Source organism: Leptonychotes weddellii, chromosome 1, assembly GCF_054177405.1.
Source record: "Leptonychotes weddellii isolate Sample4059 chromosome 1, ASM5417740v2, whole genome shotgun sequence".
In the NCBI taxonomy this organism is placed as follows: domain Eukaryota; kingdom Metazoa; phylum Chordata; class Mammalia; order Carnivora; family Phocidae; genus Leptonychotes; species Leptonychotes weddellii.
Genome location: NC_138369.1, coordinates 140462686 through 140478694, shown reverse-complemented (window position 1 = coordinate 140478694; position 16009 = coordinate 140462686). Strand labels below are relative to the sequence as shown.

At 45.1% G+C, this 16009-nt stretch overlaps 1 protein-coding gene across 1 annotated transcript in view; it reads right to left on the bottom strand.

Annotated features, from left to right (window-relative positions):
• The window catches only part of CCDC80 (coiled-coil domain containing 80), a 36228-nt gene extending 21330 nt beyond the window's left edge, over positions 1-14898 (bottom strand). The window contains exons 1-3 of the mRNA XM_081797044.1: positions 13956-14898; positions 11613-13519; positions 3727-3883 (exon numbers count right to left, since the gene is read on the bottom strand). Coding sequence (XP_081653170.1) covers positions 3727-3883; positions 11613-13508 — 2053 coding nt within the window. The 5' untranslated portion in view covers positions 13509-13519; positions 13956-14898. The remainder of the gene's footprint in view (positions 1-3726; positions 3884-11612; positions 13520-13955) is intronic.
• Between the last annotated feature and the right edge of the window lie 1111 nt (positions 14899-16009).

The following is a 16009-nucleotide window of genomic DNA, read 5'->3' as shown; positions in this document are numbered from 1 at the left end:
ACCTATAAAAGGTATTTTAGAAATTCACCCATGAATTTCTTACTCATATGACTATGGAATCACTTTTTCTTCTGTTGTCACATTCCAGCTGCATCCCCATCAACTTTCCACCTCATTTTTCATCGAATACCCTCAAACTTGTCTTCCTTCAAAGGAAGCTTTCAAAGAACTTCCTTTGCCCATAAAAATGTCTTGTATGTTCTAGTCCTTAAAAGCTGGTGATTGAATATCACTGTCAAATAGTTTTCATCCCTGTATCTTGCTAAGAGAGAAACATGCCTGCCGTGTTTTCCCTTTATTTCTCTTTCCATTCTGCAGTAAAGCGCCTTTATTTTTTTTTTTAATTTATTTGAGAGAGAGAGAGAGCATGAGCAGAGCAGAGAGGCAGAGGGGGAGGGAGAAGGAGAAGCAGACTCCCCGCTGATGCAGGGCTCGCTCCCAGGATCCTGGGAGCATGACCTGAGCCAAAGGCAGACGCTTAACTGACTGAGCCACTCACGCATCCCAGTAAAGTGCCTTTAGCCAGCTACTTCTTCCTATCTGGCACACTTTGTCTATAATCCATCCTCTTCATATATACACCAATTTTTCTATCCAATTGATATTTTAAATACCACTAACTGAGAATGCTTTTATGTGCTATGTTTTTCTAAACTCTCATGTATAATATTAGCTTGGATGGCAAAACCAGATGGGTTTATTCTTCATTACAATTTGCTCAGGCAGAGTGACTTTCATTAGGCTAATGACTGAAATCTTAAGGTAAATTTTCTGATATTTGTAGGGCCATCATCTGTAGTCCATATACATTTAGCAAAATGGACCAGCTGGTGAGTACAGCCTACAGTGTAGTTGGATGTGGGTCTCTCTTTTTAAGGCCCAGTAAAAGTCTGGAAGAGTAGAGAGTGCTTGATTTATTTTTAAGGAAAGTAAGGCCATCTGATAGATTTCCAGCTGAAAATCGGTCAAGGCTAGAGTTTGGTTCACTGAGTCCATGGTGCATGCCAATTCCTGTTTTCCCATGGCTGGCTCCCAGTCTTGGCTGAAAATTCTATGGCCTTTCCCATAAGGAGGGTAAGCTGGGACATAACACAAGGAGAGAAAGGCCTTCCAGGAATTAAATGAGGAACAAAACAGAAGGCCCCCCAGATCATGTCCAAGCTGCCATTCAGTGAGAGGCAAACACCCAATGCACAATACCTGACTTCCAATAGGGCAGGAAAAACCCCTCAGTGCCTCTACTGCTCATATTCAATCCAGATGTCTAAAAAACCAGCAGGATTAATGCTAAAAATTTGCCAAGGCAACACCAGATGCTTGTAACAGTTGGGACCACATAGAGGCTGAAGCAGAACAGATAATGATTTTTCCAAACTTCTCCGAAATAAAGAATGAGGATTCTTTGGGCAACACGTTTGACACTGGAAACACCTGGCAGGGGAGGACTTTCATCGCCAGCCAGCACCAGTTTCTGCACTGGATTGAATACCTACTTCCTCTCTAGACATCTGGATTGTAATTAAGCTCACTGGCTCTTGCTACTATTTGGAAATCCAGAAACAAATGGTTGAATCTCGATTAAACACTAAATAGGTGGCTTTGCAGTCTTAGTCTTGTGGGCTTTGGTTTTATTACCAGGAGCAGTAATGCACCTTGTGACCTGGGAGGGCACTTGTGAGGGTTCCCTGTCAACGTTCTGTAATTAGCTGAAAGCAATTACAAGTGCTTTTTAATTATAGGTGCTCTAGTCCCTGTGACAGCTCAGAGCTCCAGATGCCTGCCAAAAAAAATGGTGATGATTGTGACCACATAATAGTATTCATTATATGGCAGATACTTATAGGCCTTATCTTACTAAATCCTCACCATAGCCCTTGAAATAGCTATCATTATTTTCTAGGCTGAAGCTTAGGAAGCAATTTGCCCAAAGTCACACAACAAAGAAGTTGGGAACTGGTCTGTTTGACTCTAGAACTCGTTCTGTGTCTTCTGTTTGTACGATTATTGTTGTTGTTGTTAAGGGCTCTGTTGTTGTTGTTCTCCCTCCCAAACATACACTCAGCACAGGGATGAATGTCCACAAACCAGTCACTGATCCCCAGTGTTTTATGATGGGACATTGGAAAGGATGGTATTTATTTGCCTTTGGAGCTAACTCAGGGGAAGGTGAGCTAATAAAAATAGAGAATGCATAACTGAAACTTCATATCTGAATAAATTCTAGAGACCTGCTATATAATATTGTGTCTATAGTTATGACTGTAATACAATACTGTATTGTGCAATTAAAAATTAGTTAAGAAGATTGGACTCAGGGCACCCGGGTGGCTCAGTTGGCTAGGCATCCTACTCTTGATTTCAGCTCAGGTCATGATCTCAGAGTTTTGAGATCGAAAACCATGTCAAGCTTTGTTCTGGGCATGGAGCTTGCTTAGGGTTCTCTCTCTCCCTCTGCCTCTGCCCCTCCCCATCTCTCTGTCTCACTCTTAAAAAAAAAAAAAAAGGTTGGGATCACATGTTTTAACCACATTTTTTTTTTTTTTAAGTAGGCGCCATGCCTAGTGTAGAGCCCAACATAAGGCCTGAACTCATGACCCTGAGATCAAGACCTGCTCTGGGACCAAGAGTCAGACGCTTAACCATCTGAGCCATCCAAGTGCCCCTTAACCACAATTTTTAAAATATGATTTAGAAGCTAGACAATATCCAAACCAAATTGGCATTATCATGACATAATTATGACTGCTATGTGTTCTATTGCATCAAGATCACACAACAGAAAAATCTGTGAGATACTGTGTTATATATATTGAAGTTAAATGTTAACTAATGGGGAAAATATGTTTTATATTCTTTCCGAGGAAATGTATTTTATGAAAAATATGCAGGATCTGCAAATGGTGAAATATGAAGAACTTTCGTTGTAGTTAAAAAATTTAAAAAGTAGAGAATGCATGAAGGGAAAAAGTTTTTTTGTTTTTTTTTTAAATATAAAGCCCCAGAGATGTAATAATTATAAAAGAAACTGGGTGAGTCAGATCTGGGGCTTCTGACTGTGACCAAACTACTCACAGTAAGTCTTGGCAACATTCCCATGAGAACTGCAAGGAGTTAGCTGCCCAGCGCTGAGCTGTATACCTCATGAGCCTCACACACACCATTAATATGAAAAATTGTGAAAACTCTACATTCAGCCAAATTCTGCAGCTCTCCAAAAGGACTTGGGTGCAATTCAGTCCATATTTTCACTAACTTTTCATTTAGCTGAACAGCCTTTCTCAGCCCTCCCCACTCTTGCCAGAGTCAAGTGCCTCCAAGGGCCTGGCAGGTTCCCATCTGTGAGTGACTCACCTGCAGCATCAAGGTGGCAGGAAGATCAAACGATATTATTCACAGGTAAGAAGACTCTGGATCCAGAAGAAACTATCTACATACCTTTCTGGCTCTCCCACCACTGTATTACTTCTCCTGTTTTTCTCTGCCTCATTGACTTTCAAACCATAGGATGCTTGCATATTTTTTTCATTGTAAAGTGCCAAAAACTTACACCAGAACCATCCAGAATAGTTACATAAAGAGGTAGGTAAACTGACCTTTGTTACCACAAGGAAAGAGCCCTCTGAATATCTGAATTTTCCTCTTAATTCCCCGCTGACCTCTCCCATAAAGTTTGTCTCACCTTAGGTACTAGAAAAACAATAATGTAATTAAAATGTTTAAGAGAACCTAGCTGGAAGTGGTCAATTTTCATGGTGCTGTTGTTGACAGGGCCAAAGATGGTGATCACGGAGATTTTCCGGGTGGCCATCTTGCAGAAACTTTCCAGATACTCATCTCGCTGCTGCACATACATGTTGTTCTCGGCCTTCGGAGCTGTGATCAGCTAGAGGTGGGAGGAGGCAAGCAAACATCAATTCACAGTGATAGTTGTACACAGAGGCAAAATCCAAAGGGCTAATTTGGAATAGAGGGCTGGCAGTGACTAATGCTAAAGTCAACTAAACTAAAGTGTTCTATTGAACAGTTGGCATAACTGGCACCAAAACAGTCCATTTGGAAAGGCCCCTGTTTTGTAATGGCTCCAAATACCTTAGAGTTTTCTATTCCCTCTAGTTATCTTTAGTACTAGTCTTCATGGGTCCTAGCTTTCTCATTAGTGAACTCTGCACAGGAATACTTATTTTTACAAGGCTGTTGTGGACATTGCATGAATACTGGACATGTAATAATAGTGCAGTAAGTGCTATCCCCCTTCCTTCCTTTTGGTCTTTATTATCCTAATGGGCTGCTCTTGTGAACTGAGTGGTTACTACTTTTTTTTTTATGTCCCACAGGGTTGAGAGAGCTTCATAGCCATTGTAACTTCAAATCCATGCATAGATTCTATTTCATTCTTACCATACTTCACTAGGCAACCTTGCAGAAAGTTTTTAGGATGGACCTTTGGCCTATGTTTTGTCACACAGAATATATTCATTGTCACACTGGGCCTGTACAGAGCTCGTGGTAGACTTCTTTGACACTGGAGTCTGCCCCAGCAAGATGGATTTTGCTCTTTCAGTTCAGCCTTCTGTAATTTAGGCCTGGCATTTTTCAATGAGCTCCTGTGTGTCTTTTAAGCTCACTGTGAACCCCAGACAGAGCAAAAGAAAGAGACGCTGTAGTCACCAGAGTCATCTGGAAAAGCATATTTTATAATTTTGGATAAAAGGAGGATACCCTTCATTTTTAGGGCTCCTGTTGAATGCTCTAAGACTGTCTCAATATTTCCATCTAACTGGATATAAAAGCTTTTCTACTTCCTTGATTATTTTTGTAGGCTCTTCCTGAGCCTTCTCCAATTTTACCAGGTTCTTCATGAGCAGAGACCAGAGCTAGGTACCACACCCCACAAGTGGGTGGGCATGGTGCTGTTCACCCTGGAGGTGGAAGAACGTGGAATTTCATTCTGATGATGAGCAGGTCTTTGTTGAGCTCTCTGACCTTAAATAGCTCACTAGGCTGTTGTCTGTATGAACACTGTCTATTCACCCTTTGTTAACTCATCACTTGGCTTAGAGACCAGCCTCTATACACTTTCTCAAACCTGACCACATTCAAATTTATCAGCCACTTTTCTACTTACCATCTAACCTTATAAAATATTTCTGAAATTTGTGGCTATTAGCTTGACATTTTTCAGAGGGCAAGTCTCCATGTTGTTATTGTTAATCTCTTCCAAACACTTTATCGAAATGGTTAATAAATCTGCTCCCAGCTTGATACTGCTATTTTTCCTTCTCTGTCAGAGATGTGTTTATTGTTTCCTGCAGGCTTTCCCTTTTAAAAATTCCCTGTGCTATACAAAATACTATCCCTTGTGGAAATCAAAATGTTCAAAAAGTTCAATAACTTTTGAGCGGAACATTAACGAAGATTTTTCTGGGATTAAGCTATTTTTTTTCTCAGGTTATTATTTATTTAAGTGGTCATGATTTTGTTTATTTTTGATTTTGTGTTTATACGCCTGTTCAGATGGACAGGGTGGGTAGAACATGCTGATTTTAGAAATGTAATTTCCCAAGAGAAAAAATAATATTTTTCCAAATTTATTCATTGATTCATACTTAGCCTTAAAAAAAGATTTAAAGTGGCTATAAAAAGATACGGTAATAATATTTTTGCTTTGTTTGTTAGTTTTTAATTGGTTTTATGACATTTGAACATATTTCTTCAGGTTCTGATGGTGGCCCATATCTTGGAGCTTTATTTTCAGTTGGTATGTTTTAGGTTTTTCTTTCTGGCCATTCTTTGCTCACAAACACACTATTTTGAAATAAATGAATGTTTAAGTGAAAGCACAAAGTAGCCAGAAACAAAGGGAAGATTTAGTGGTAATGATTTTGGATTCTCTTTTCTAAATGAAGGATATACCCAAATTAGAATATATTTAGAGGAGTCTCTAGGGCACAGCTGCCCATGTGCTAGATGACTGATAATTACCTGTCTTTGTAACTTCAAATCCGTACATAGATTCTACTTCATTCTTATTATACTTTGCCATGGACCTTTACAGCCCATGGACAGACCATGATAGGACAGGATTTCAAGAGTCCTCACAGCTCCCTCTGGTCTGTTTCTCCCTCTTGTGAATAACAGAACTTCAGACAACATAGAATCATACAGAACCTCATCCTCCCCTGCCTGGCAGCTTCTCTCAGTACCTCTGAACACAGTAGCCTTAGGCCATTCAATACCCAGTGGGAATCAACATAAATAAATAAAGAGCCCTGATGTTTATTTTCACCTCAGGACCTGTGCCCTGGGATGCCTTAACCTACCCGTGAGGTGACATTTACTTTGCATGACTCACTTCCTCCCTCCACCACCTGGCCCCAGGCTCTCTCTTGCTAACCTTTCCTCCTATTCCTCCCTTACATGACCTCTTCCCTCTGTAGCCAGACTCGTCTCCGTTATGAAATGAAAGGAATCTGAGCAGAGGGGCACAGAGAAAGGGTGAGTGTAGTCAAGGTGGGAGGGACTGCATTTGCTCCTAATTCAACGCTGGCTACCTTGTAGCCTCAACAAGGCCACTTAACTTTCTGAACCTTGGCTTTTGCATCTTTAAAATGGAACAACTTTCCTGACAATCGTAGTGAGAATCAGGGAAAAAAAAAAAAAAAGTCTATGTACCTGCTGTGTGCACACAAGCACCATATGTGTATGTTGCCTCTGAAGAGTTGACTCTCATTCCTTCCCTTGCCTTGGCCCCTATCACCCCTTCCACCCAGAAAGCTCTCCCCTACCCTCCACCTTAACTGCATGCAAGCAGTCTTCAAACGCAGCATCCTCCTTAACATCCTTCCTAGCCCACGATGGTCACTTTCTCCTTTTAATTGCTGTTCAAATCCTGGCCGATGTTCCTCAGTTTCCATAGATCACTCCAGCCAGGGGAGAGGAGGAGTGGTCCCCTGCTTAGGAATGTCTAGATGCCGTCCGCGAACCAGCTGCTAAAGACCCCTCTTCCCTTGCATTTAATCTGTTGCTCGAGCTTGCATCAGGGACAGTAGAGGAGGTTGATCACATGAACATATTTCAGCCACTCTTTCCCTGTGTGCTGACACCTCCGTCCCATTCGTTGTTGAGTTTGGCAGTATTTTCAACGGTGTTTCAAATGGTAACCGTGTCCAATCCTCTTTTCCTAAAAAGAGCATCCTAGAACTTCTCAGTAAACATTATTGTCTGACACTTGGCCTCCTTCCAGTTTGGCGGTGATAAATCAGGGCATGTATCATGGATTCAGAACTGTGTTGTGGTTATTTTTTAATGTTTCTATTCCAACTGGTGTGTGGGCACAAGGAGCCTCAGAATATAATGAAGTCTGTTTGCATAAGTAAAGGGAGCAAACAAGAGTGGGAAGATGCTAGGGGGAAGATATTTTAAGTCTCAGCTTATTCTAAGCACTGTGTTAAGCTCAAAACACTGGATTTTTACAGGATTCTGAAAAATAACATCCAAGCTAGTAGTACGCCTTAGTAAAGCAGAGCTTTATAGCCCTTTCTAAAATTAAACCAAATAAGTAGATTGTTGTCCCAATATCCAAAATTCTGAGGTAGGGTTAAAAGTAAGAACCTGGTTGAATTATAGGAAATTCAGTCTCCAGGTGCTTAAACTTGATCTTGAGTCTATGTAATTCCACGTTATGAGGACTCTTGCTAGCTGACAAGTAGGTACATCTCAGGGCACAAAATGATGGCTTTTCAGCTCTACTCCATATAGTCCATCGTTTTAGCGATAAACGGCTTTTCTCTATTCTTACTGTTGTCAGCCCCAAACTGACACCAACCAGTCTGAGGGTTTAAGTCAACTGGGATTCAATCTATTGTTCTCGACTGACCCCCAGGCAAGCCGGAGGGCTCAGGTGCAGAGAACCAGCTGGTCATCAAGGTCGGAAACTCTACACTGTTGCTTAGCACAAAATGTTGACAATTGATAGACCTTACCATTTATCTGAGTAATTTAAGGTTAAAAGTGAATTTTAAAACATCTGTATTGATTAAAAGGATGATTTCTCAGTTTCTCCTTCACTTTCTGGCATATGCCCATTGAAGGCTCACACCCATAGGATGCAGAATGGGGGGAGTGGCTGGAGTATGAATTTTAAAATCAAACGGACCCGAGTTCTAATTCTGACTTGGCCATGTATTAGCTGCACACCTTGGGAAACTTCTCAATTTCTCTAAGCTTCTTTCCTTGACTGTGTAGTGGAGTTAATGAGTCCCTCTTCATGGGGTTGTTATGACAGTTAAACCACACAGCTTTGGCAAAGCACCTTGCAGGATGTGCCTTTTTCCGTTTATAGGCTGAGAGGAAGGGGGTTTGAAGGACTGACCTCTGGCCTCAGAATAGGACACCTGGTTCTACCTGTAGGTCCTTGGAAGGCCCCTTGGATGCTGTTCACCATGGTGGCCATTGTTTCTCTAAAAAATGGATAAGTAGCGGTTACATGATGTTTTCACATCTAAAGAATGATACAGATAAATGTGAAGCCCTGGGGGTTTATGATACATCGTAGCTGGTTACTGAGAAACTGCAAAGAGGAGCTAAAAGTCCTGCATGACTTCTTGGAATGTAACCTCGTTTCAGTTTGAACACACTGGGTTCGGTTGAGGCCAGTTGGAGGTATATGTTGTCAGCCCCCCTTTTACAGCTTGGAGAATGTTAAGCCTTAATGAATATTAATTGAATCGTGGCACTTCCTGAATAACATCAGCATGTATAGTAGGAAAAAATGAGTGGAAAAAAGATAAAAGGCACCAACCAGCTCTTTCACCCAGAAACCCAAGTCTCCTCTCTGCCTGGTGAAACAGATTTCTTTTCTCCCCATCTTTTGATATTATATCATGTTTACTTCATCTTGTCTTTTCTAATCCATTCCTATTTTAGATATTATCTCTTTAGGAAATACATTTCTGATATGATCATCAGCTGGGCACATGTGGGATGGCGAGACTGAACTGCCTCTTGTTGGTACCTCCTTCTTAATAACAAACTTGGTTCTCTCGCCAGCCCCAGAGAGCAATGCTGCCGTGAACCATCCCAGCTGGTTTCTGGCTTGCCTCACATGACATCAGCAGAGGCTGTCGTTTGAATTTCATTTGCTAGAAATTTATGATCAGGGATACTGTTTAAAGCAGAAAATACCCAGCTGGGCTTTCAAATCCCTGACTAGGGGAGTAGAGTGAAAGGGGAGAAATGAAAGGCATGACTAATATCAGGGATAGAGTACGAAAACCTCTTTCTTTGCACTCACAAACCAGGGGTAATGGAAGTATTTGCCAGATGGGTGCACAATTACAATCCTGACATTTTACCCATGATTATTTTCCCCCTGCTTAAAACCTGCCCATGAAGAACACTTCGCCCGCCCTGTTGGCTAAATGGCCAGGGTTGGGTGATGTGCTTTAACAGGCTGGACAAAGTCCTGGGTCCTCGGGAGGAGCACAGTGCGCGAAGGCTTACCTACACCTCAAAGGGAGCAGTTGGCTCCCTTAGGTTCTGTAACAAACATTTAAGTACCAGGTAGAATTAATTCTCCTCTGAAATGAATGGTTCTTTTGGCTCCGACTAAAATATTCTCATTTAAATTTATGTACTCTGAAAATAACCAAGTAGCTGTTAAACTACTCTAGCAGACAGCCTATCCTCTGCTAACTAAGTTATATACTTTAAGGCTCTGGTTAAAAATGACTAAAATATACAAAAAATGCATAACAACACACACACACACAAACCTGTAGAATCAATGAAAACTTACGTTTTGTTCTAATGCATAGGGGCACCATTGTGGAACAGCTGTGAGAATTTTGGGACATGCCCCACCCATGATAAACACCACCAGGGACTCTGCTCTGAGTAACATTTCAAATACATACTTAAACTTTTTGAAACCGCTAAAGATAAATGGACACCAGAACCTCTCTGCTCAGATCATTAATCCAAATTTAGACCAGATTGGAAAAACTAAAAGCCCCTTTGAGAGACGCCTTGAGAGAAGAGTGCCTATCTCTTCGGGTGGGGATAATGCAGGGTGCAGTCACCTCGTGCCTTTAGTAGGACAAACTCTGTCCTCAGTGGCATGAGCTGTCTCCTTCCCACCCATGTATCTGAAAAAAATCCTTCCTCACTCACACTGCCTGACATTAATTTACTGATCCTTTTCTCTGAAGTGATTGTACTGTACCTTCTCCTCCTTGACAGCCTGGAGTAAAATGACAGCATGAAGAAGGGGTAGAAATCTTGGAACGGCCCTAAAAGAGGGGGCAAGGAGACATGAAGAGGGGAAGAAGGAACCATTCGCACATGGCTGATGAGAACTGCCCTTACATTTAAGGTGGGGTTTCTTTCTGCCCAAAGGCTTCCTTTGGCTTGACTAGATTCTTTAATTATTCTTGGGATGGAGGCTAGTAATGGGGCCAAAAGAGAGAGCTCCTGAGATGGACCTTGACTTACTCTGTATCAGTGGCTTCAGAAACACAGGCAAAGTGGGAGCAAGACTTGCTTGTCTCCTTTCTCTCTCTCTCTCTCTCTCTCTCTCTCACACACACACACACACACAGGCACTCATTTGACAGAGGCTCAGGAGAAACTGACATCTGTCTCTAGCATTTTGGAAATTGGAACAATTAACCCAGTTCCCCACGCTGTCTTTTTGGCCTCTTACTGTGAGTTGTGCAGTGATGGGGGAGGTAGTCTTTAAGGGGAGAAGACTTCAACCAGCTGGTTTTAAAGTATTCGTGAGGGGGCGCCTGGGTGGCTCAGTCGTTAAGCGTCTGCCTTCGGCTCAGGTCATGATCCCAGGGTCCTGGGATCGAGCCCCGCATCGGGCTCCCTGCTCGGCGGGAAGCCTGCTTCTCCCTCTCCCACTCCCCCTGCTTGTGTTCCCTCTCTCGCTGTGTCTCTCTCTGTCAAATAAATAAAATCTTTAAAAAAAAAAAAGTATTCGTGAGGGTCACGCCAACGAGGACCCTTCCCCACTCCCAGTCATACCCACTCCCCAACCAGGCTGCCTTCCTTTCCTCTTTGAGGCTTCCACTCTGATAGAGACCTAATTAGGAGAAAAAGGAGAAACTTGACCATTTCCCCATACACATGCTTCTAGTTCCTAAGCTCATGAAGAGATACATCCTCTGCCTAAGTTGTGACCAGAGTCAATGCATGCCATTTTAGGAACTCCTTTGTTCTTCTTTTATTCTTTGAACTTGGTAAAAGGGAACTCTTACCCAGAACTATCCGTTGGAAGAGAGCTAAGGATGGGGGATGGGTACTGACAAGTTTGGAAAAAGCTGTGCATAGAGGCCTCCCTGGGCTTATGTCTAAGGGCTCCCGGCCATTGAGTCTGGACCTCAGGGCCACGAACCTGTGTGGACAGAGTATGGTTCATAGAGCACTAAACCAAAAGGAGCTACTGGCCTAGCTGCCCTTTCTGGATGAACCTCCTGATCTTCTTGACATGGCACGGATTCAGCCACAGTCTGCCATCCAGCAACATGATTGTAGAAAAATAACGTAAAGCAAACATTACCATGCCCTGCCTCAGCCCACAGAACAATGCTGGGGAGAAGATTACTTACAAGAAGCCTTCGTTTGCCTTCAAAGGACCCCAGCAGATTGGTCACCGACTTCCTGGGACTCTGAGCGAAGTGTTTGGTGGTGGGTTTCAGGTAGCCCTCCTGCTCTGTTTTCCCTGCTTTTTTCTTCTTGCTCTTCTCTTTCTCCTGCCTGCTCTTTTTCTCAGCCTTCTCCTTCTTCACCTGCCTTTCACTCTTGAGTAACTTGTCTGCTTTCTCATTTTTCACCTTTTTTTTCTTCTCCTTCTCAGGTTTCTCAAGCTTTTCATGCTTTTTCGATTCCTTTGCTTTTTGGGGGGGAATATTTCCCACCTGCAACTCCTCCTCCAGCTGAGAGGCAGTAGGCCTGCTGAGGTCATACTTACTCTCATACTCATTGCTAAGAATTTTGTCCTGGGCTTTCTTTTTGGGAGGTTTCCCCTTGGCTGGCTTGTGAGGACCTGGCACCACATTTGGGTCCCGGTGGCCGTGCTCCCGCCTGTCTGTGCGGTTGTCCCGGAAACGTCCCGCGCCCGCCCTAGTGCTGTGCTCTGAGATGGTGGTGGGAGGGGCAGCCGTGAAGCTCTCGAAGCCGGTGGCCTTGCCGGGCCTCCTCGTGGTCTGCAGCCTCTCCCTGTGCTGCTCCTTCCTGGGCTGAGGGTAGAGATTCTCTGAGGCCCCGGGCTCCCTGGCAGGGGCCCCCTCTGCCGTTGCGGGGGGCCTATGGGCGTCTGAGGAGGGGAGCACCCTGGGGGTCCAGGGCTTCTGGGTGGTGGGAAAGGCCGTGGTGGTTGTCAGTCTTGCAGCTGCAGTTACCACCCGAGAGGTGGCCCGGGTCACGGTTGGGACTGCAGCAGGAGGCAGGGTGGTGGCCCTTGGGGTTGGAGGAGGCGGGGGAGGGGCGGCCGTGGTGGCGGCCGGCTTTCTCAGCACCTTCACCCGACTCTCTCTGGTCGGTGGGACTTGGGCTCTCCTCTGGTCGTCCTTTCTCTTCTCACTGCTCACGACCGGCTTTCCTGCCCCTCCGCCATTGTTCCCCTCCTCCACCACCTGGCCCTCGACCCCAGAGGCCTTACATTTTTGGACAAAACCCTTCTGCCTGATTTTCTCTATCCTGCGGATGGGGCCTTGGTCGATGATCTCATACAGGGCCTCCAGCCTGACGGGATAGGGATAGCGCTCCTCCACCTGCAACGTCTTCTTCAGCAGCACCATGCCAAACTTCCCCTTCTCCAGCTTCAAGAAGCTCATCAGCTTTGGGATGAGGTTGGGGTCCAGGGGCTGCTCCAGGACCCGGCCCTCACTGGTGATCCTCCGCACCTTGCCTCCTTCCTCGCCTGCCTGGTGGAACAGCACAATCTGCTGGATGTGCCTTTCCGCCAGCTCGCAGTACACATCGTCCTTCAGGAGGCTCATCATGAGCCGGTAGTAGCCCTCCGAGGCGTGAGGGGCCGAGATGACCCAGACCCTATTCTTCCCTGCAAAGCTGGCAAGGATGTTGGGAGAACTGGACCCAGAGGGGAAACGCAACATTCTTGAGCGAGCTGAGGAGCCCTCATCTCGGATCATGTCACGGGGAGAGCTCGGGGCTACTGGTCTCTGCTTGGGTCGCGCTGGCGCCCCACTGATGTGCTCTGGGGCCGGCGGCATGGTTGTCGCGGGAGCTACTCTCAACACCGGCACACTCCTCCTTCTCTGGAGAGGCGGAAGGTTTGGTTCTTCCAGAGTGCTTCTCTCAATTCCCTGAGACCTCCCCGTGTGCCTCAGCAGCCGAGCTGGCCTTCTGCTGGCTGGGGAAACCAGAGGTGCTTTCCGCCCTCCGTGGCTCCCCCTGTTCGTGGCATGGAGGTGGGGTTCTGAACCACACACCAGCCACATTGCCAACAGCATGGTAAAACTGAGTCCCATTCTCCATGTCATTGTGCAATCCACTTTGAAAGGCAGCAGGGTCAAAAGACAGAAAGGGAGAGGGGGAATGGAAAAAAAAAAAAGAAAGAAAAAGAAGAAAATCATTTAATTGCAAACAGAACTGGGCATTTTCTCTTTCTCTGTCTTGGCCAAGGGGGTGGGGGAAGGGGTGGTGAAAGAAGAAGCAAGGAGGTCAGGGAATGGAAAAAAAGGATGAGATCCTGTTGCTTTTAAACCCCTGTAATTTGTTAGTGCTTAACAGAGACAGTTACATTAAGCAGGAAACCCAGCTCGGTTCCCCATTCAGCGTGCTTGCCCTGTTTCCACCCGGTTCTCTGATGCTCCAGAGAAAAGGCACACTGAGCATGTTAATTATGACAACATTCCTGTTTCATTTCTTCAAATGAGCAACCAAGAAACAAACAAACACACCAAAGACAGCAAGGATTACACACTTACATCGTGGCTCATGGAGATGGAATGCAGAGGGTTTAAAAGGCAATCTGAAGTGTGGGTCCCAGGACAGTTTCCTAGATGAAATACTTTTCCTCCCAAGCCTCGTTCTCCTTCGCCCGGCTGAGCAGTACAAAGGGGGGGTGTGCTGCCGCTCCGGCTCCCAAAGGCGCCACGGACCCACAGCCTGTCCTGACCTGAGGGCCGAGCTGCTTTCTTCTTTCCTCTGGCTGTCTTCTCACCTTCTTGACAAGTAGGATGAGGGGAAAGGAGCTGTCCTTGTGAGTCTTTGCATCTCCATTTGTCTGTAGTTTCTGCTCGTGTGTCTGTGTGTGCCAGTCCCCGTGCCGACAACACAGGGCACCCCTGAAAGTGAAGTCCCAGCTCTCCCTGACTCTTGCTCTTTCTCTCTTTAGAGTTCCAGGATCCTTCTTATCACCCTTTCCCCCACAGTCTGGCTGAGTCCCTTTGTTTCCAAGCCTGAAAGCACTGGGATTAATATGTTTTCCAGGCTGAGAGAAAACACAGGAATGTGATGTTGAAAAAGGACTTTTTTCTTTTCCTGTTCTTCTCCCCTCCTTTATTTCTCCCCACCTTTTTTTTTTTTTTTTCCTCCTCTTTTCCTTCTCCTTCTTTTTCTTCTTCCTCTTGCCTGGACCCGGTCCCAGAAATGCCAGGACAACCTCAGTTTTGATCCAAACCAAACTCAAACAACAGCAGCTGCTGGAAATCAAGGAAACTTCACTAAGAATTTAACAGATCAGCAAAACACCACCTCCTTCCCACTTCAGCACGTTGAGAGTGGACTCGGTGGGGAAGGAGAGGGCTGTTCTTTGGGGTGGGGGAAAAGTTTTGAAACACTACACATCATCATAAATCACTTTAGAATAGGATGGCTGAGGACTTAACCCCTTCCATACCAAGGAATCAGGATACTTTCCCTTCCTGTCTGGACTCACACTGCACGTCGGGAAGGGAAAATTCTCAGATTTCTGCGTCTGGCTGCTTGGTTTTCCTGGGGACAGATACTCATTTGGGTCAGGGTGCTTGGCTGTACATCCATGGACAGTATATATATATTTCTAGTTCCGTGTGTATATTTTTATCTCTTTCTCCCTGTTTTATGTGTTTAGTTTGAGGTTGGAAAAGCCCATGGAAAGCATGACTGGATTGTTTTTATTTTATGCTAATTGGGGATCATATTACTGAGTTCTTGTTCCTCGTTTTCTCTTTGGCCTGGAAGGAAGTTGGGAAAAGGTTAGAAATGGCAGGCGATGGTTGCTGTTCCCCTGAGACTGTGGCTGGTCATTACATCAGGGGAAGGGCATTATGACCTCCAGCCCTGGGCTCTGGCTAGAGATGGTAGGCTAGGGGCTTCCTCGGAGGACATGAGTGTGTGAGAGGGTATGGGGGGAAGTGCAGGACTGTGCTCTCCAGAGGCTGCAGGAGTCTGGAGGGTTTTAGGCAATCCTTAGAAGTCACCAGATCAGGTTCCAAAGGGGAGACTGAGGCAGCTGTGTGTATCCACCTCCTGGGTCTGCCATGGGCATTCGGCTTTTGGTGGTGACAGTACGTGTCTCAGGGTATACAGATATCTCTTCTAGTCTCTGAAAAAATATCATTCAGTCGGTATTAATTGCCACAGACAGTGGTGAACCAGGATTCTCAGAAGGCTGCTTCAAGTTAGTCCATGTTAGTGGCTACTCTCATTGGCTAAAACCTAGCTCCTAATTGCTACTCCTTGATCAGCCCCATCTCTGACTGGTCACATTTACCTTTCCTTCACGTAAGGTCCCAGCACTGAATGAAAGACCTGTAGGGGGAGTAGTGTAGGCTTCTCAGCCCACCGCTTGAAGACCAAGGGGTGCCAAGAGGAAGGGCTCTCCTGTGGAGCCCTTTCTGACACTTGTGAGTACAGTAACAAAGGTGGACTTCAGACAGAGACCCTCGGTCCGCTGGAGTCGGAGAAGACATCCCCTTTCATGGGTTCACTTGTTCAGTTGATCAAATAAATGCCTTCTGCTAAGTTGGACAGTCCTAGATGCTATTTCCTTTCTCAC